Raw genomic sequence first — 20,024 nt, 5'->3', positions numbered from 1 at the left:
GATGATCAGCCATGATCATATTGAATGGTGGTGCAGGCTCGAAGGGCCGAATGGCCTACTCCTGCACCTATTTTCTATGTTTCTATGTTTCTATGACACAGCGTGGAAACAGGCCCTTCGGCCCACCGAGACAGCGCCAACCATCAATCCCCGCACACTAACGCTATCCTACACACACTAGGGACAATTTACGATTATAACAAGCCAATTTACCTGCATACCTGTACGTCTTTGGAGTGTGGGAGGAGACCGTAGGTCTCGGAGAAAACCCACGTGGTCACGGGGTGAATGTACAAACTCTGCACAGACAGCACCCGTAGTCGGGATTGAACCCGGGTCTCCGGCACTGCAAGCGCTGAAAGGCGGCAACTCTACTGCTGCGCCACCGTGCCGCACGTGTTCTAGTCGGCACAAGACCCAGGATGGACTGGTTGGGCCAATGCAGAATCAGAATAACCTTTATTGTCACCAAAAAAACAAGTCTTTTGGACAAAATTCCATTCCCCACAGTCCAACAATAAGAGCAATAAAAATAAGTAATAACACACACAATCACAAACCAACACCAAACAAAAAAAAGAAACATCCATCACAGTGAGTCTCCTCCAGTCACCTCCTCACTGTGATGGAAGGCCAGAATGTCTTTTCTCTTCCCCTGCCGTCTTCTCCCGCGGTCAGGCTGTTGAAGTTGCCACGTCGGGGCAGTCGGGGCTCCCGACATTGAAGCCCCCGCCATTCGATCCTGACTACGGGTGCTGTCTGCACAGAGTTTGTACGTTCTTCCTGTGTCTGCGTGGGTTTTCTCCGGGTGCTCTGGTTTCCTCACACATCCCAAAGACGTGCAAGTTTGTAGGTTAATTGGCTTTGATAAATTGCCCTTAGTGTGTAGGGAGTGGGTGCAAAAGTGGGATAACATAAAACTGGTGTGAATAGGTGATTGATGGTTGGGGTGGACTTGGTGGGACAAGGGTCTATTTCCATGCTGTATCTTTCAATCAGTCAATCCCAAACCTCATCATATTAGATGGGCAGTTTGCATTCATGGGACTGAACGTGTTAAAAATGATAACCTCAAAGTAACAATGGGTTTGGTGTCCAGCCTGTGCTCTGGTGATCGGCTCAGCCACCCCTCGCACTAGGCTGGGCCTTGGGCCTACCTGCTCCCACTCCCACCTCTCCACAGAGGTTGTGGTGAAGGTGCCGGGTTACTGGTCACGGGCTCACGCTGTTGTTTTGTCTGGTAGTCTGATCTGGCGGCCAGTGCTGAGCAGGTGATCAGGGAGGCCAAGTTGGTGAAGGAGGCCGAGCGGCAGGCGGGGGTGGGCAAGCACGTGCCGGTAACCCCCCATGCTGCCCTCGCACTGTCAGGCGTCCTGCAGCGTCTCCAGCGCCTCGAGGAGAAGCTTGAACAGGTGACATACTGCTGCTCTGAGCTCACACCTGTGTGCAGTGTCTGCACCTCCCCACTCTCCCTCTCTCTCCCCACTCTCCCTCTCTCTGTCCACTCTCCCTCTCTCTCCCCACTCTCCCTCTCCCTCTCTCTCCCCACTCTCCCTCTCCCTCTCCCCTCTCTCTCCACTTCCCCACTCTCCCTCTCTCTCCCCACTCTCCCTCTCCCTCTCTCTCCCCACTCTCCCTCTCCCTCTCTATCCCCACTCTCCCTCTCTCTCCCCACTCTCCCTCTCCCTCTCTCTCCCCACTCTCCCTCTCTCTCCCCACTCTCCCTCTCTCTCCCCACTCTCCCTCTCCCTCTCCCCCCACTTCCCCACTCTCCCTCTCTATCCCCACTCTCCCTATCCCCTCCCTCTCCCTGCCCATTCCCACTCTCCCTCTCCCTGCACTTACCCAGTCTACCTCTTCCTGCACGTCCCCACTCTCCCTCTCCTCTCTCTCTCCCTCTGGACATTTCCACTCTCACTCCACTTTCTTGCTCCATCTGCACACCTTCCCTTCCCCTTCCTCTCTGCAAACCCCTCTCCCCTTTTTTCCCATTCCAAGGACTTTATTCAACAAATGCATATTACAGTGTACCAAAAAGTACATAAACGCTCAAAGGTCACAATACATCAATCAATCATTATAGTAGAATGGTGCAATCTTTATTTACAATAGCCTCGACCCCCCCGCAGCGACCAGCCTCCAGAGTCCCCGTGGACACCGCGTGTTCCCTCTCCAGGGTCACGCGAGCACGGACATAGGCCCGGAAGAGGGGCAGGCAGCTGACTCTCGTGTGACCATCGACCGTCCGCTGGACCCGTGAATGGCCATCTTGGCCAGGCCCAGGAGCAAACTGACAGGGAGATCCCGCCCTCCCGGTCAGCCCTCCCCACTCCCAGCCCTGTGCCCAAACAACAGGATCGTAGGACAAAAATGCAGCCAAAACTTGAGGAGCAGCCCCTTCAGATACTCGTACAGCGGCAGCAACCTCACACACTCCTCGCCGCTGAAAATACAAACGGCTGGCGACTCCGTGAACCGGCTCACAAATTTATTACAAACCACGGCTCTGTGCAACACTCTCCACCCCAGGTCCCCGATGTAAAGGGGGAGGACTCCCTTGTAGAGAGACCCCCACTGGGGACCCCCCCGCCGTCAGGTGGCAACATGGACTGCCAAGGCACCCCCTCTCCCCTCTCTCTGCACTCTTTCCACTCTCTCCCCTCCCTCTCTCTCTCTCCCCTCCCCCTCTCTCTCTCCTCCCTCTCTCTCTCTCTCCCCCTCTCTCTCCCCTCCCTCTCTCTCCCCTCCCTCTCTCTCTCTCCTCCCTCTCTCTCTCTCTCCCCCTCTCTCTCCCCTCCCTCTCTCCCCCTCTCTCTCCCCTCCCTCTCTCTCCCCTCCCTCTCTCTCCCTCCCTCTCCCCTCCCTCTCCCTCTCCCCTCCCTCTCTGCACTCCTTCACACTCTCTGCAGTACTCTCTCTGCACTCTGTACTGTCTCTCTGCACCCCCTTCACTCTCTCTTCCCTCTCACTCTCTGCCTCTCTCTCTCACTCTCTCCCTCTGCCTCCTGTTTCTATTCCTCTCTCTCTGCTTCCCTCCTGCCCTGCATCATTACTTACTAATCTCTGTTCATTTGCGTGCTCTGATCAATCACCCTGTTCTCCTCCAACACTGTGCATTTCTTTGAACATCTCTGAGAGCTCTCCTCTCACCTCCACTTCGCTGGTTTTGTCCTGTAATTCTCTTCTTCCTTCAAATATGTATCCATTGCTATTCTCTCCTAACTTACCCCATCGGAATCTCTCGTGGTTTTGAGCAAATCCTCCCCATTCTCCCTATCACTCTCTCTGCTGTGGGCTGGATCCCTCCCACGTGTCCCGTCTGTCCAGGGAGCTGAGGGTTTGGACGGGAGATGTTGATGGAGTCGCTCTCTGACCTGTAGCTGCAGGACCGAGCGGATGCAATGCACAGGGTCAGGAGATGCTCCATAGTTGCTACTATTGCACGGTTCCATCCTGCAGCTGTGGCTATTGTTGTTTAGGGTTGTTGCTTGTCTTCAGTCAGGCTGCCGCGCTGAGCTGGTGTGCAGTGAGATTGCACACTTGCATGTGGTCAGATTGCATGGTTGTGTGTTAGCGAGATTACATGCTGGCATATGGTGAGATTGCTAGCTGGCATGTGACAAGATTGCACGCTTGTGTGTGGTGAGATTGCACACTAGCATGTGGTGGATTTGCACGCTTGCGTGTTAGTGGGATTACATGCTGGCATGTGGCAAGATTTTGCATGCTTGCGTGTGGTGAGATTGCACACTTGTGCATGGTGAATTTGCACGCTTGCATGTAGCGAGATTGCACACTTGTGTGTAGCAAGATTGCACATGTGCGTGTAGTGAGATTGCACACTTGCATGTAGCAAGATTGCACACTTGCGTGTAGCAACATTGCACACGTGAACCATTGAACACTATCGTGTAGGGACTGGATGTGAAAGTGGGATAGCAGGGAGCTGGTGTGAACGGGTGACGATGGCCACTGTGGACTCGGGCTGAAGGGCCTGTCCATGCTGTATCTCTAAACTAAACTAAACTAAACTCGAGGAGATGTCTGGCGGTCCCTGTTACTCTGGGAGCAGCTGAATTGCACTCAGGGACTTTCAGCCCAGGTGGAAATTGGAGGTTGATTTTTATTGGATCAGGACCTGGTATCAGGGAGGAAGGTGGACAACTGGAGATGCAATGGGTTGGCCATGATCTCTCTCAGTGGTGAAGCCAAGTGGCCTCCTCCTTCTACAATGAGAGTTTCCTCTTGCATCTTACTGTCCATTCCCCAACAGTTGGCGGTTAATCCCCGTCACACAGTTGTCCCTTTGACTTTGTGTTGGTCTTACTCTCCCAGAGGTGGAACCAGGGAATAACCCTCCCTCCCCACCTCCATCTGTACATCGATACTAACCTGCCCCCTCCATCTGTACATCGATACTAACCTGCCCTCTAACCTGCCCTCTCCATCTGTACATCGATACTAACCTGCCCTCTCCAACTGTACATCGATACTAACCTGCCCCCTCCATCTGTACATCGATACTAACCTGCCCTCTCCATCTGTACATCGATACTAACCTGCCCTCTCCATCTGTACATCAATACTAACCTGCCCCCTCCATCTGTACATCGATACTAACCTGCCCTCTAACCTGCCCTCTCCATCTGTACATCGATACTAACCTTCCCTCTCCATCTGTACATCGATACTAACCTGCCCCCTCGCACCCTCCCGCCACCCCATTTCTTCCTTGCCCTTAGTCTTAATCTTGTCTTGCTTTCCTCTCCTGTCTTCCTCACGGCAGAGGAAGGCTCTGTCCCTCGCACAAGGTGACGTTCCCTTTAGCAGGAAGAGCATTAAGGAGAGAGGAGCTCACCTGACCGCTCTCTTTGGGGCCAGGACGCTGAGACATCAGGTTCGTACTGTGTGTGGCCATGCTTCAGTCTGTTGCCAAGCGGGCATGGCTGGCGGGAACGCTCCCTCAACGAGGTAGCATGATGCCCACCCTGCCAACCAAAGTCAGAGGGTGGTACAGGTCACAGAGCTGACCTCGGATGGACCACTCAGTGGTCCGATCTTATGGAACAGCACAGCCTCTCTGGGCTGAAGGGCCACTTCTGACCGTACCATTGTCCAAGTGAAGTTCCTTGCAGATGTCACATCTAGAGTGTTTCTGGACTGAACTCCGTCTATTCAGTGAAAAGTGAAAGACTTTGCAAGCCGCTGGAGGTCTGGAATAAAAGCAGAAATCCCACTGAGAATGGTCAACGGGCCAGGCAGCGTCTGCAGGGGAAAGTACTCTCCGATCGGTAATCTTGTCTCTCTGCAGATGCTGCCTGACCCGCTGGGTGTATCCAGCCTTGTCCGGTGTCAGGAGGTCCATGTCTTATCCTCTGGGGATCGGCTGCCCACCCTCACTTGCCCCCAGAAGGGGTGGGCTGCTAGGTGGAGGGGCACAGGGTTGGTACTTGTTCCCCATGGGGAACAGTGGGTTGGGGGGTCATGTGACCTCTCACCTTCCCCACACTGGGCACTGACCTCTCACCCCCATGGGCACTGACCTCTCACCCCCATGGGCACTGACCTCTCACCCCTACACTGGGCACTGATCTCTCATCTCCCCCAACACCATCCCACCTTGAACCCCTGTTGTACACTCGCCAGAACATTCCCAGCCTCCTGGCTCAGCGTTCCGGATGTGCGTTCCCACCCCGTGGTCTCTCCCTCTCTCTGGGATGGAGCTCACTGCCGGACGGATGGTGTCACCTCAGTCTCTCCTCGTGTCCTACTGCAGATTGGAGCCCAGGGGTTAGAGTCTGTGTCCACTTCGTGCCTCTCTGCTGAGTTGGCGCAATGACTCAGTGACTGAAGTCTGATTCAACCCCACCCTTGGTCTCTGTACAGTGCCCAGCGACCTTTAGGAGGCTCAAATCCCGATTTAGTCAAAAAACAAAGTGGGCGAGGAACTCCGCGGGTCAGGCAGCATCTGTGGAGGGAGATTGGCAGGTGATCATGATCATGTGATAGGAGCAGAATTAGGCCATTCGGCCCACCGCCATTCAATCATGGCTGATCTATCTCTCCCTCCCAATCCCATTCTCCTGCCTTCGAGCATGATCTATCTCTCCCTGCTTTAACTCTATCCACTGATATATTTAGATGTTTCGGGTCGGGCCTTTCTTCAGACTCACTCCCACCAATCTCCAACACGTCGACTCCTGTTGGCATCCGGTCCTCGTTTGACCTCCTGCCTGACCCAGGGTCATTGGCCATCTCCACTTCACTCACCCCCTGTGAACGCACAGCCCCTCACTCACTCCGCACCAATCCCGATCGTGACAACAAACCGCGCTGAGGATGGGGTGCCATTGTAGTCTGGTGGGCTGACCTGTACCGTGCTGAGGCCAGGCGCCCGCTCTCAGACACCTCCCCATCTCTGCCCCACAGACAAACACCAGGCCACCATCTCCCAGCCCGTCACAATGACAGGTTCCGACCCGAAAGGCCGCCTGTCCATTCCCTCCGCGGATGCTGCCCGGGCGGCGGAGTTCCTCCAGCACTTTGTGTTTGACTCCAGATCCCAGCGTCTGAGGCTCTCCGCGTGCTCCGCTAATCCTGACCGGCTTTCTGCGCCGTTCCGTGAACGTGGCTTTCATCCATCTCTGCTCTTGTTTTCTCGGTTGCCTCCCACACATTCCATCGCATCTCTCGCTAACAGTCGGGTCTGCCGGACTCCGCTTCATCCCATGCTGCTGCTGGTGCTGCCTCTTCCACCCATGGCTCTGCTCTCTCCATGCCTCCAGCCGTGCCTCAGCTGCTCCACCCGCCAACGCAGGTACACGCCCAGCACGGCCCAGACTAACGTCACGCACTCCCCGGGTACAGGCCGGGGAAGCATCTTCACATCCCAGCTGTGTAACTCTCTCTCTCTGTGCGTTGGGAGAGGGACTCCAACATTTCTCCAGCACCTGCTATGTCCCTCAAAGGGAACCTTGGGCAGTAAAGTATCAAAGGTGGCAGAGGGAGCACAGCACACTACAGGTCAGGGCTCAGTGACATTGGTTAGAGTCACACAGCACACAAACAGGCCCTTCGGCCCAACTAGTCCATGCCCACCAAAATGCCTGGTCTAAACCAGTCCTATTCACCCACCTTTAGCACATATCCCTAAACCTTTCCTATCTTTTACATGTTGTTGCTGCACCTGTCTCAACTACATCCTCTGGCAGTCCATTCCATTTAACCCACATCTTCTGTGTGATACCTTCAGGTTCCTATTAAATCTTTCCATTCTCCTCTGCCCTCTAGTTCTCGTTTCCCTCACACTTGGAAAAGATCTTTGTGCATTCACCTTATCTATTTCCCCTCAAGACTTTACACATGATTCTATATGATCACCCCACAGCTTCCTGCGTTCCCAGGCCAAGCCTCTCCCTTTAGCTCAGGCACTCGATTGAAAGATGTATGATGGCTGTGCGCTCCCTCAGTACTGCCCCTCCCACAGTGTGGCGCTCCCTCAGTACTGCCCCTCCCACAGTGTGGCGCTCCCTCACTGCCCCTCCCACAGTGTGGCGCTCCCTCACTGCCCCTCCCACAGTGTGGCGCTCCCTCACTGCCCCTCCCACAGTGTGGCGCTCCCTCACTGCCCCTCCCACAGTGTGGCACTCCCTCACTGCCCCTCCCACAGTGCGGCGCTCCCTCAGTACTGCCCCTCCCTGTGAAGCCCCACAGCCCAGGTGACCATTCAGCCATTGTACATGTTCTAACATCCCGCCCGTCCATCCCTGTCAAACGTCCCCCTGCCAGTATCTCTGCAGGTCCCTTGTTGGTTCCTGTTGATTCTGCTCTCGGGCAATGCATCTCACTGCAGTCTTGTACCACATCGCTCTGCCTCAGTTGTGTCAGTTTCGGGGCATTGTTAACTGGTGTTAACCAGGTTCCTTTAGTACAATAAACGAAGCAGCTTTTAGCGTCAGTCGTGTAATAAACTTGTGAGAATAAATCTTCTGCTTTGATTTCGCCGATCTGCATCTCTTCTCTTTTGCTGTTGTTCTTCACCTCTCCTCCGTTCCTCTCCTGTTCTTCCTTCCTGTGCGGGTGACAATTGCCCTCAGATACGTGATATCAGGGAGGCCGCCATTAATTTGGAAAGGATGTTCCTCGGTGTCAAAGATGAATCGAGTGTGCAACACAAGGCTAGAGCTGAGGTGAGTGTGAGCACGACTCTCTGGTCTCCCAAATCAGCAGTAGGACTGAAGAAAGTAATTTCCCTCTGGACTGTTTGGCCCATCGAGCCTGTGATAACCCAATGAGCAATTAGTCTAATAATCTCTCTGGCTTAAATTGTAAATTGTCCCTTGTGTGTAGGATAGTGCTAGTGTACGGGGTGATTGCTGGTTGACACAGATTCGGTGGGCTGAGGGGCCTGTTTCCATGCTGTATCTCTAAAGTCTAAAACTGAAATGAGAATGGAGCCAAATTCTGGTCTGCCAGGACTTGCAGCTGATTGCTGTCTGCTTTCTCTCCTCTCTCTCTCTCTCTCTCTCTCTCTCTCTCTCTCTCTCTCTCTCTCTCTCTCTCTCTCTCTCTCTCTTCTCTCTCTCGTTGTAGACTCCCAACTCAGGGTCAACTGGACTCTGTCCCCACAGTGAAAGGTTCATCCCCCAGCCTACAGTCTCTGCCCAGCACTGTCGCAGAGAGGTATCTGCATGTCCTGAACCGTGCATGCAACGCATTGCTAGTCGCAGGTGTGCGCAATTCACCAGCTGCTCCTCAGTAACTGCTGCAACCACAGCAAGACCATGGCTCCCGTCCCTTCATGGTCCCGAAGAGATGGGCGGCACGGTGGCGCAGTGGCTAGAGCTTCTGCCTCACTGCTCCAGAGACCCGGATTCAATCTTGACCCCCCCCCCCCTCCCCGGTGCTGTCTGTGTGGAGTTAGCGCGTTCTCCACGTGATTGTATGAGTTTCATAAATTTATAAGTTATTGGAGCAGAATTAGGCCATTCGGCCCATCAATTCTACTCCACCATTCAATCATGGCTGATCTATCTTTCCCTCTCAACCCCATTCTCCTGCTTTCCCCCCCATACCTCTTGCCACCCATTTCCCTCCGGGTGCTCTGGTTTCCTCCCACATCCAAAAGACGTGCTGGTTGGTGTGTTAATTGGCTGCTGTAATTGTCCCCTAAAGTGTGATGGGTAGAATCCGAGGGGGATTGATGGGAACAGGGGGAGAGTAAAATAGAATTTGTGTAGCGTTAATGATAAAGTGGGTGGTTGATGGACAACATGGACTCAATGGGCCGAAGGGTCTGTTCCCGTGCAGTTTCTCTCTGTCTAACTGTCACACCTTTGAGTAGAAAGGAACTGCAGATGCTGGTTTACACCGAAAATAGAAAGTGCTGGAGTAACTCAGCTGTATCAAAAAATTGTATTTCACTGTACCTGGCACAGATGACAATAAAGAAGCCATTGAACCAATGACCCCAATGGTCAACCCTCTCAGGCAGCATCTCTGGAGAAAAAGGATGGGTGATGTTTTGAGTCAAGACCCTTTTTCAGACTGATGAGTGATGTTTTGGGTCGGGACCCTTCTGCAGACCCGAAGGGTGTCGTTTCAGGTCAAGAGCCTTCTTCATACTCTTCATCAGTCTGAAGAAGGGTCCAGTCCCGAAACGTCATCCATCCTTTCTCTCCAGAATGGGTGACACCTGACCCACTGAGTTACCCCTGCACTTTGCAAATATCTTCTGTCACACCTTTGACCTGAGTTATTCTGAGGCAGGTGACAACTCAGTGCAACTTTGAGTCTCATGAAGAGGCTTCGGTGAGGATGGCGAACAGCTGGGGGAATGGTTATGTCCATGGGGACGGCTGGGTTGGGAATGTGGACCTGAACGAGTACTTGTCCAGTACTGCCCCTCCCACAGGAGGCTGAGGAAGGTGAAGGGTCAGGGAGAGTGAAGGAGGAGGGTTGATCATTGGGGTCAATGGTTCAATGGCTTCTTTACTGCCATGTGTGCCAGGTACAGTGAAATATATATTTTTGATACAGCTCAGCAAGACTATCCCCCACCAGAAGCACAATTCTCCCGGTTAGTACAGAATGTACAAAACAGCCCACTGCCCATATGCAAGAGGCCCCATTTTGAGGCGAGGGGAGGAACAGTGAGTGAGCAGTCAGGACTGTTTAATTGTGACACGTACCAACAAAAGGGTGGCACAGCAATCGAGTTGCTGCCTTACAGCGCCCGAGACCCGGGTTCGATCTTGACTGCAGGTCTGTACGTAGTTTGTACTTTCTCACTGTGACCACGTGGGTTTCCTCCGGGTGCTCAGGATTCCTCCCATACTCCAAAGACGTACTGGTTTGAAGGTTAATTGGCTTGGTAAAGATTGTAAATTGTCCCTAGTGTGTGTGGGAGGTGAGGTCAGCGAGGTCTCGGTGGGTCGAAGGGCCTGTTTCTACGCTGTATCCCAAACTAAACAACGGAACAGTGAAATGTTTACTAGCTGCCCATTAAGGCAATAGCACACAGATAAATATGTAATAATGCACAATACAATAAATGAATAACCATAATACTAGGTAACCATTATGATGCAAAACTAAGTCTGTAATGCAACCAACGATGCAGTGCAAAGATCACAATGTTGTGCTGCGAGGTTAATGTTGTGTCGTGTTCAGGAGCTGATGGCTGCTATTCTTGAACCAGACGGGCTATGGTTCTGCAGATAAACCCAAGGACAACTACGTAATTGAACCAAAACATGTTGGAAACACTAGCAGGTCGGGTAGCGTCTGTGGAGAGGGAAACAGTCAATGGATTTTCATCAGAAAAGTGAGAAATCATGTGTGTTTTCAGTTCCAGAGAAGGAGAGGCTAATTTATAGTTAACTATTATGGTTACCTGGTATAACTATTATGGTTACAGTGGTATGAGTTACACATTTATGACGTTATTGATCAATATATATCTATTTGTGCGTTGTTGTGTTCATTGGCCTGTTAAGCTGCATTGGTGAAGAATTGTATTGTTCCGTTGTCGATGCGTATGGCAATTTGTCACTTTTGACTCCTTTTCTCTCCCCAGTCTCGATCTCTCGACTCGAGAGAGAACAAGAGACTAAGCGACTCGCTGGAACTGCAGAGTGCAGGGCAGAGGGGTTGCTGCAAATACTCAGCAGGTCAGGCAGCATGTGTGGAGAAAGGAAGAGAGCAATGATCTTATAGGTGGATCTGACCAGCCAGTACTTGGCCCCTGGGAAACCAGGCTATTGTAACGGTGGGGAGGGGAGACAGCAGCTGTGTCCTTGTCAGTGAGTGCCCACAGGTGTGTCCTTGGCAGTGAGTGCCCACAGGTGTGTGCTTGGCAATGAGTGCCCACAGGTGTGTCCTTGGCAGTGAATGCCCACAGGTGTAACCTTGGCAGTGAGTGCCCACAGGTGTGACCTTGGCAGTGAGTGCCCACAGGTTTGTCCTTGGCAGTGAGTGCCCACAGGTGTGACCTTAGCAGTGAGTGCTCACAGGTGTGTGCTTGGCAGCTAATACCGACAGGTATGACCTTGGCAGTGAGTGCCCACAGGTGTGTCCTTGGCAATGAGTGCCCACAGGTGTAACCTTGGCAGTGAGTGCCCACAGGTGTGTCCTTGGCAGTGAGTGCCCACAGGTGTGTCCTTGGCAGTGAGTGCCCACAGGTATGACCTTGGCAGTGAGTGCCCACTGGTGTGACCTTGGCAGCTAAAACCGACAGGTATGACCTTGGCAGTGAGTGCCCACAGGTGTGACCTTGGCAGCTAATACCGGCAGGTATGACCTTGGCAGTGAGTGCCCACAGGTGTGTCCTTGGCAGTGAGTGCCCACAGGTGTGTCCTTGGCAGTGAGTGCCCACTGGTGTGACCTTGGCAGCTAAATCCGACAGGTGTGACCTTGGCAGTGAGTGCCCACGGCTGTGACCTTGGCAGTGAGTGCCCACAAGTGTGTCCTTGGCAGTGAGTGCCCACAGGTGTGACCTTCGCTGTGAGTGCCCACAGGTGTGTCCTTGGCAGTGAGTGCCCACAGGTGTGACCATGGCAGCTAATACCAACAGGTATGACCTTGGCAACCAGTGCCGACAGGTGAACTCCTCAAGTTGTGCCTCGTTCAAAGAGAAAGGGCACTTCCCTTGCAGCGCTGGCTGAAGGGTTTTTGTCAGCTGAGCCCTGCATCCCAGGAGCACAGGGGGTCATGAGCTCCCTCTCATTTACCAGCTTTGCGTGTCCAGACGGTTACTAACCGCAGCCGTGAGCCTCTGCAGCTTGGCGTCTTGTGGAGAGCGAGTTATCCGGATGCCTGCCTGATACTCGCTGGTCCTGATTATCCAGCACTTGACTTGCTTCAGCTTTAAGGCTACGCTCTGATTTCTATCATCTGTCTCTTTCCCACTTTCTCTTTCAATTTTTTTCTTTTTCTTTTTCTTTGCACCCTTTGCCTCTGCTCCACCTATTCCTCGCTCCATCTATTTTCTCTCTCACTCACTCTCCCCCTCTCTTCTCTCTCCCCTTTCTTCTCTCCCCCACCCTTCCCACTCTCCCTCTCTCTCTCCCTCCCACCACTCTCTTTCTCTCTTTCACCTTTCTTTCTCTTTTTCTCCTGCCACTCTCTCCCTCCACTCTCTCCCTCTCTCCCACCACTTTCCTTTTGTCTTCTCTCTTCACTCTCTCTGTCTCTCTCTATCACACACTCTCTCTGTCTCTCTCACCCCTCTTCCTCTCTATGTTGCCCTTTCTTCTCTGCTCTCTCTCCGCCGCCCTGGCGATTAGATGACGGTGGGGAAGGTTTCGACAGTCATTGGAGATATGGCGGAGATTCTGGTTAAACTTTACCGGACGGACCACAGGCCCAATGCAGTGGTGGCCCCTCAGGAGCAGGTAAGCTTTCAGCTGGAGCGGGTAGATCCTGTGCTGACTGATTTCACATCTCTCTGGCTGTCGTTCTGAAGCTCATTCGACACCTCTCACCCGTGTTGATGCTCATTTCAATACAGCAGGGTGAGACTAAATGTGTAATAAGTAACTGCAGATGCTGGTTTACACCAAAGATAGACGCAAAAAGCTGGAGCGGGACAAGTAAGCATCTCTGGAGAGAGTGAATGGGTGACGTTTTGGGTGGAGACCCACTGAAGATCCTATCTGATTAGATGTTGAAATAGATCCAATGATGGCGATTATTTCTTGATTTATTAACCAATGTTTACTACATTCATCTCAACACCCAGCAAGTTGTTTTAACATTGATTTAATTGAACCACAGGATCTGTAGTGGCATTATTAACACTAGTTTCTTTCCCAAAACATATTGTTCAATGGTGTCGGTTGGTTCAGAGTAGTGTTTTGTATACCTGACTTACTTGGTTGTGACAAAATGCGTAAGGAGGAACTGCAGTTGCTGATTAAACAGAAGACAGACACAAAAAGCTGGAGTAACTCAGCGGGCCAGACAGCAACTCTGGAGAAAAGGAATAGGTGACATTTCGGGTCGAGACTGAGAGTCAGGGGAAAGGGAAACGAGATATATAGATGGTACTTAGGACAAATGAATGGAATTTATGCAAAAGGCAATGATAATCAAGGAAATGTGGAAGCCACAATGGTCCATTGTTGGCTGTGGGATAGGTGATAACTAGTTACACAGACATTGGAACTCAACAGGACGACAGCGAAACTAGTACGATGAATAGGGTGGGGGAAGGAAGGGTAGAGAGGGGATGAAAGGTTTACTTGGACTTGGAGAAATCAATGCTCATACCCTGGGTTGTAAGTCCGTCTTGGCCTACGTGATCTCCCAGTTGCCAAACACTTTAACTCCCATTCCCATTCCCACACTGACCTTTCTGCCCTGGGCCTCCTCCACTGTCAGAGTGAGGCCAAACATAAATTGGAGGAACAGCACATATTTTGCCTGGTCAGCTTACAACCCAACAGTATGAGTATTGATTACTCTAACTTCAAGTAACCACAGAGGAGATTAGTTTATCTTGGTAAATTTTCACCACAGATATTGTGGGCTGAAGAAGCCTGTTTCTGTGCTGCACTGGTATGGTATGGTAGGGTACTTTGTCACATAGAGTCATAGTCATAGTTTGATACAGTGTGGAAACAGGCCCTTCGGCCCAACTCGCCCACACCGGCCAACAATGTCCCAGCTACCCCAGTCCCACTTGGCTGCGCTTGGTCCATAACCCTCCAAACCTGTCCTATCCATGTACCGGTCCAACTGTTGCTCAAACGATGGAATAGTCCCAGCTTCAACTACCTCCTCTGGCAGCTTGTTCCATACACCCACCACCCTCTGTGTGAAAAAGTTACCCCTCGGATTCCTATTAAATCTTTTCCCCTTCAGGTTCAGTGACATTCATTTTTGTACACAGCTCAGCACAAGTATCACTGGACATCAGCACTGAGATACATCTTAGATAAGCAACTCAGACACAGTACATGAATAGTAGTATTACACTGAGTCAGGAGCCACAATCGCCAGGTCGGTGCCTCTTTCAAGCCCCACTTGTTGTAAGCGCAGGGTTCCTGACCTGACCATGAAGGCCAATGAAAGGAACTGCAGATACTGGTTTAAACTGAAGATGGACACAAAATGCTGGAGTAACTCAGCGGGCAGGCAGCATCTCTGGAGAGAAGGAATAGGTGGCATTTCGAGTGAAGAAGGGTCTCGACCCAAAACGTCACCCATTCCTCCTCTCCAGAGATACTGCCTGTCCCGCTGAGTTACTCCAGTATTTTGTGTCATGAGGGCCCATTTTCCTGGTGGCGTTGCAGGGTCAACCTGGTTATATGTTTTCAATGACAGCATGAATTAATTTTCAATGAGATGTATGCATACTTTGGTAATGCTGCAATGGGAGCTGACTGTGACCGGGCTCTCCTGGTGACAACTCCTGGTGAATGCCGGTGTTTGCCGGCCTTTGGGCCTCAGGTTCCACGGTGCAGAACCGCACACTTGCCATGGATCCTCGGTGATGGATCAGAGATGGTTTGGTTAGAGCAGGGAAGGCGCGGATGGCACATCCACGGAGATAGACACAAAAGGCTGGAGTAACTCAACGGGTCAGGCAGCATCTCTGGAGAAAAAGAATGGGTGCCATTTCGGGTCGAGTCCCTTCTTCAAACTGAGAGTCAGGGGGGAGGGAATGGAGAGATATGGAAGGGTAAGGTGTGAAAATGAGAGATCCAAGGGGATGAAGGTAAAGGAAAAAGGAGAAGAGATCATTATTAGTTAGGGGAAGGTGACAAGAAGGCATACAAAGTAAAATTTAATCAGCAGGACCGTCAAACTAGTCGGAGAACTAGGATGGGGGAGGGATGGAGTGAGAGGGAAAGCAAGGGTTAGTTGAAGTGAGAGAAGTCAATATTCATACTGCTGGGATGTAAGTAAATATCCGCAGAGCATGGATTGTAATAACCAGGCGGGCTTCTCTTCGACAGGGGTCAATGAGGAAAGACTTCCCCCAGAATCTGGGCGGCAGCGATATCTGCTATTTCTGCAAGAAGCGAGTCTACGTCATGGAGCGACTGAGCGCTGATGGGAAGTTCTTCCACCGCGAGTGTTTCAAGTGTGAGTTCTGTGCAACCACACTGCGGCTCGGTGCCTACGCTTTCAGTATGGAGGAAGGTAATCATAAGGTCATAAGGAATAGTAGAATTAGGCCATTTGGCCCATCAAGTCTACGCCATTCAACCATGGTTGATCTATCTCTCCCTCCTAACCCCATTTTCCTGCCTTCTCCCCATAATCTCTGACACCTGTACTATTCAAGAATCTATCTATCTCTGCCTTAAAAATATCCACTGACGCCCTCCACAACCTTCTGTGACAAAGAATTCCACAGATTCACCATCCTCCGACTATAGACATTTCTCCTCGTCTCCTTCCTAAAAGAACGTCATTTAATTCTGAGGCTATTGCCTCTGGTCCTAGACTCTCCCACTAGTGGAAACATCCTCTCCGCATTCACTCTATCCAAGCCTTTCACTATTCTGTATGTTTCAATGAGGTCCCCCCTCATTCTACTAAACTCCAGCGAGTACAGGCCCAGTGCGGACAAACGCTCATCATAGTTTAACCTGCCACTTCTCTGCCCACTCCCTTAACGTGTCCAACACCTTCTGCAGAGTCCCTGCTTTCTCTACACTACCTTTCCCCTCCACCTATTTTCATATCATCCGCAAACTTTGCTACAAAGCCTTCGTCCAAATCGCCAACGCCTTGGGCGACAAGAAGGTGCTCGGGCCAAGCCTGTCTAAACTGTGGGAGGGGCAGTACTGAGGGAGTGCCGCACTGGTTTTTAAATTGTGTTTTTTTTTACCAAAATTAGATTTATTTAAGTATTTACAATACTATTTACAATACTAAATAATTCAAAACAAAGCCCACCACCATCGTACAAGTAAAACAAATATTCTTAAATAACTATTTCCCCATCCTTATTAGGGATGCGTTCCATTCCCGCCATACCCTGCAATCCCGGAAATCCCGGTAGTGCGTAGTCCCTCTCTAGTACCACCCGGGCGCGGGCGTAACCCCGGGAAAGGGGCAGGCAGCCAACTCGGGCAGAGCCCTCTTGTGCCTGGCGCTGTGACTCGCGGATGGCCAGCTTGGCCAGGCCTAGGAGCAACCCAACCAAGACATCTTCACCCCTACGCACAGGGTGTCCAATGATGAGGATGGTGGGTGTGAAGTGCAGCCAGAAGGCAAGGAGCAGCCCCTTTAGATACTGGAACAGAGGCTGCAAACTCACACACTCCATGTACACATGGAACACACACTCGTCCAGCCTGCAAAAGGGCTAGAAACAGGTTGCAAGGGACCCTTCGGTGCAGTACCCTCCACCCCAGGTCCTCTGATGTACTGTGGGAAGGGCATACTGAAGGAGTGCCGCACTGTTTTATTTTTACTTTGGGAAGGCAGCGGTGTGGGAGCGCCACTGTAGCACGGACAGTATTAGTCCTGAAGGGAGAAGGGCAGCATTGTTGCTAGTTCAAATGTTAATGCCACCCCAGGCATTTAATCTGCTCCATTACCTAGCATCTGCCCTTGTTCATCTTCATAGTGAAAAGTAAAAGTTCCCACGTTTCTGTTCTGAGGGAATACTTGTCTAAAGCCAGGTTATCGTATATCAGTCAAGCCGTCTTAAGAAAGGAAATGCTTGGTGCAGAGGGAATGCAAATACACCAATTATTCCATTCCTGGCAGGACAGGTGCAGGCCCTTCGGCCCCACATCCCTGCTGGCCACGTTGACCGTCCATTTGCGCATGTTTGGTTCTTATCCCTCCAAACATGTTCCCAATGTTTGGGGAGTCCAGCACCAGGGGCCACCGTTTAAGAATAAGGGGTAGGCCGTTTAGAACGGAGATGAAAAACTTTTTCACTCAGAGTTGTAAATCTGTGGAATTCTCTGCCTCAGAAGGCAGTGGAGGCCAATTCTCTGGATGCTTTCAAGAGAGAGTTAGATAGAGCTCTTAATGATAGCGGAGTCAGGGGGTATGGGGAGAGGGCAGGAATGGGGTACTGATTGTGGATGATCAGCCATGATCATATTGAATGGCGGTGCTGACTCGAAGGGCCGAATGGCCTCCTGCACCTATTGTCTATTGTCGATTGTCTATTATCTATAAACCTTTCCTATCCATGTTCTTGTCCAAATGTGTGTTAAATGTTGTTATAGTACCTGCCGCAACTACTTCCTCTGGCAGCTCATTCCATGTACCCACCACCCTGTGTGGAACAAGTTGCCCCTCGGGTTCCTATTAATGAAAGGGGCTTGTCACCTTCTCGAGGAGTCACTGAGGCCCTACCCGCAAACTGAATTAAATCTTCCATGGGTGTGCACACAGATCGATTAGAGTCATTGAGCCGTACATTACATGGTCTTCAACACCTTGGCTCTGCTGAGAAGAGTCGAGAGTGTTTGATTGTCATGTGTCCCAGATAGAACAATGAAACTCTTACTTGTAGCAGCACAACAGAATATGTAAACATAGTACACTAAATAATATTTAAAAAGTTCAGTGTGTGTATATGTATATATATATATATGTAAATATACACACACACACTCACACGTACACAATAAACATAACAATAATAGTGCAAAAAGATAAAACCAATGCCCCCAAGTCTATGTAGTTCAGAGCTTATTGCAGGTTGTAGTGTTTCATAGCCTGATGGCTGTAGGGAAGTAGCTGTTCCTAAACCTGGACAATGCTGGTTGTCCATGCCCCATTATTTATCCATGATCTTGTACACCTCAGTAAGGGCAGCTCTTGGGCTGCTGCGCTCCAAAGGAAAAGGTTCCAGACTCTCCAACCTCTCCTTATAACTCAAGCCTAACGTTTTGGTGAACCATAAGTTCATAAGTGAAAGGAGCAGAATGAGGCCATCGGCCCACGAAGTCTACTCCGCCATTCAATCATGGCTGATCTCTCTCTCCCTCCCTCCCAACCCCATTCTCCTGTCTTCTCCCCATAACCCCTGACGCCCGTCCTAATCTCTTCTGAATGTAATAGTCTGATCTCTTCTTCCTTCTTCCTTCAGAGAAGTTTTACTGCAAGCCTCACTTTACGTACTGTAAATTAAATAACAAAGCAAGAAAGCGGAGGAACCTTCCCTCAACACCGACATACAAAAAGGTAGGGGGTTTCTCACCATCTTTTGCCATTGTAACTGGAGCGTGTGGTGCTCCCGGGAACAGCCACCAACACCCTGGATCAGAGCACTCTTGTCTCAAAGGATCAATGTTATTCCCAGCATTTATGTGTGTGCAGAATACCAGGACCCATTGACTATTCCTAGCACAACCTATAATGGGCCAAGTGGCCTCCCATGTTGTAAGGAAGTATTGAAATTATGGATGATGGACACAGAGTGCTGGAACAACTCAGCTGGGCTAGCAGCATCTCTGGAGAAAAACGATAGGTGACGTTCCGGGTTAGAACCCTCCTTCGGAAAATATGGATGTTCCAAGACCAAAACAGTAATAGAACAATCGGTAACCTATTCTGAAGATTCTCCACCAAAAACGTCACATATCCATGTTTTTCAGAGATGCTGCCTGACCTGCTGAGTTACTCCAGCACTCTGTGTCTTAGTTTAGTTTAGAGCTACAACTTTGGGTGACTACGGGTGCTGTTTGTACAGAGTTTGTACGTTCACCTTGTGACCGCGTGGGTTTTCTCCGGGTGCTCTGGTCTCCCCCCACACTCCAAAGACGTACGGGGTTGGAGTAACTCAGCGGGTCAGGCAGCATCACTGGAGAAAAGGAATAGGTGACGTTTCGGGTCGAGATCCTTCTTTAGACTGGCTATGGTAAAAAGAGTAAATAGTCCCTCGTGTGTCGGATGGTGCTAGTGTACAGGGTGATCGCTGGTTGGCATGGACTTAGTTTCGTTTTTTAGTTCAGTTTATTGTCATTTGTTCTGAGGTACAGTGAAAAGCTTTTGTTGTGTGCTAACCTATCACAAGAAAGACAATACATGATTACAATCGAGCCATTCACAGTGTACAGATACATGATAAACGGAATAACATTTAGTGCAAGATAAAGTCCGATCAAAGATTATCGAAGGGTCTCCAATGGGGTAGATAGTAGTTCAGGACTGCGCTCTCATTGTGGAAGGATGGGTCCACCCTTGTGGAAGGGTCTGGACCCGAAACGTCACCTATTCCTTTTCTCCAGAGATGCTGCCTGACCCGCTGAGTTACTCCAAATTTTGTGCCAACCTACAAACTTGTACGTCTTTGGAGTGTTTGAAGAAACCAGAGCACCCGGAGACAACCCACACGGTCACAAGGAGAATGTACAAACTCTGTACAAACAACCAAGCTCTGCACATCAGCACCCTTAGGACCTATGTTAAAGTTGTATCTCCAAGCTGTGTGAGCTGCTCCAACTTTCTCTGTCCACCTTCGGATCTGTTTCCACGCTGTATCTCTAAACCTACAACCACGCACCGAGTTGCTAATGGCCCCTCTTTGCTCTCCCTCTCCC

The 20,024-nt window shown here is 50.8% G+C and overlaps 1 protein-coding gene across 2 annotated transcripts in view; it reads left to right on the top strand.

Moving 5' to 3' along the window:
• mical2b (microtubule associated monooxygenase, calponin and LIM domain containing 2b) overlaps nt 1-20,024 on the top strand; it is a 187,367-nt gene that overhangs the window by 104,838 nt on the left and 62,505 nt on the right. The window contains exons 18-25 of one of the 2 annotated variants that reach the window (XM_078415258.1): nt 1,245-1,412; nt 4,787-4,897; nt 6,701-6,817; nt 8,097-8,189; nt 8,593-8,682; nt 12,786-12,893; nt 15,462-15,648; nt 18,572-18,666. In XM_078415258.1, coding sequence (XP_078271384.1) covers nt 1,245-1,412; nt 4,787-4,897; nt 6,701-6,817; nt 8,097-8,189; nt 8,593-8,682; nt 12,786-12,893; nt 15,462-15,648; nt 18,572-18,666 — 969 coding nt within the window. The remainder of the gene's footprint in view (nt 1-1,244; nt 1,413-4,786; nt 4,898-6,700; nt 6,818-8,096; nt 8,190-8,592; nt 8,683-12,785; nt 12,894-15,461; nt 15,649-18,571; nt 18,667-20,024) is intronic. The other variant, XM_078415256.1, reaches the window with a different exon arrangement.

The sequence above is a fragment of the Rhinoraja longicauda genome, chromosome 18 (genome assembly GCF_053455715.1).
Source record: "Rhinoraja longicauda isolate Sanriku21f chromosome 18, sRhiLon1.1, whole genome shotgun sequence".
NCBI lineage: Eukaryota > Metazoa > Chordata > Chondrichthyes > Rajiformes > Arhynchobatidae > Rhinoraja > Rhinoraja longicauda.
Note: the sequence above shows the minus strand (reverse complement) of the source record. Positions and strands in the feature narration are given on the sequence as shown.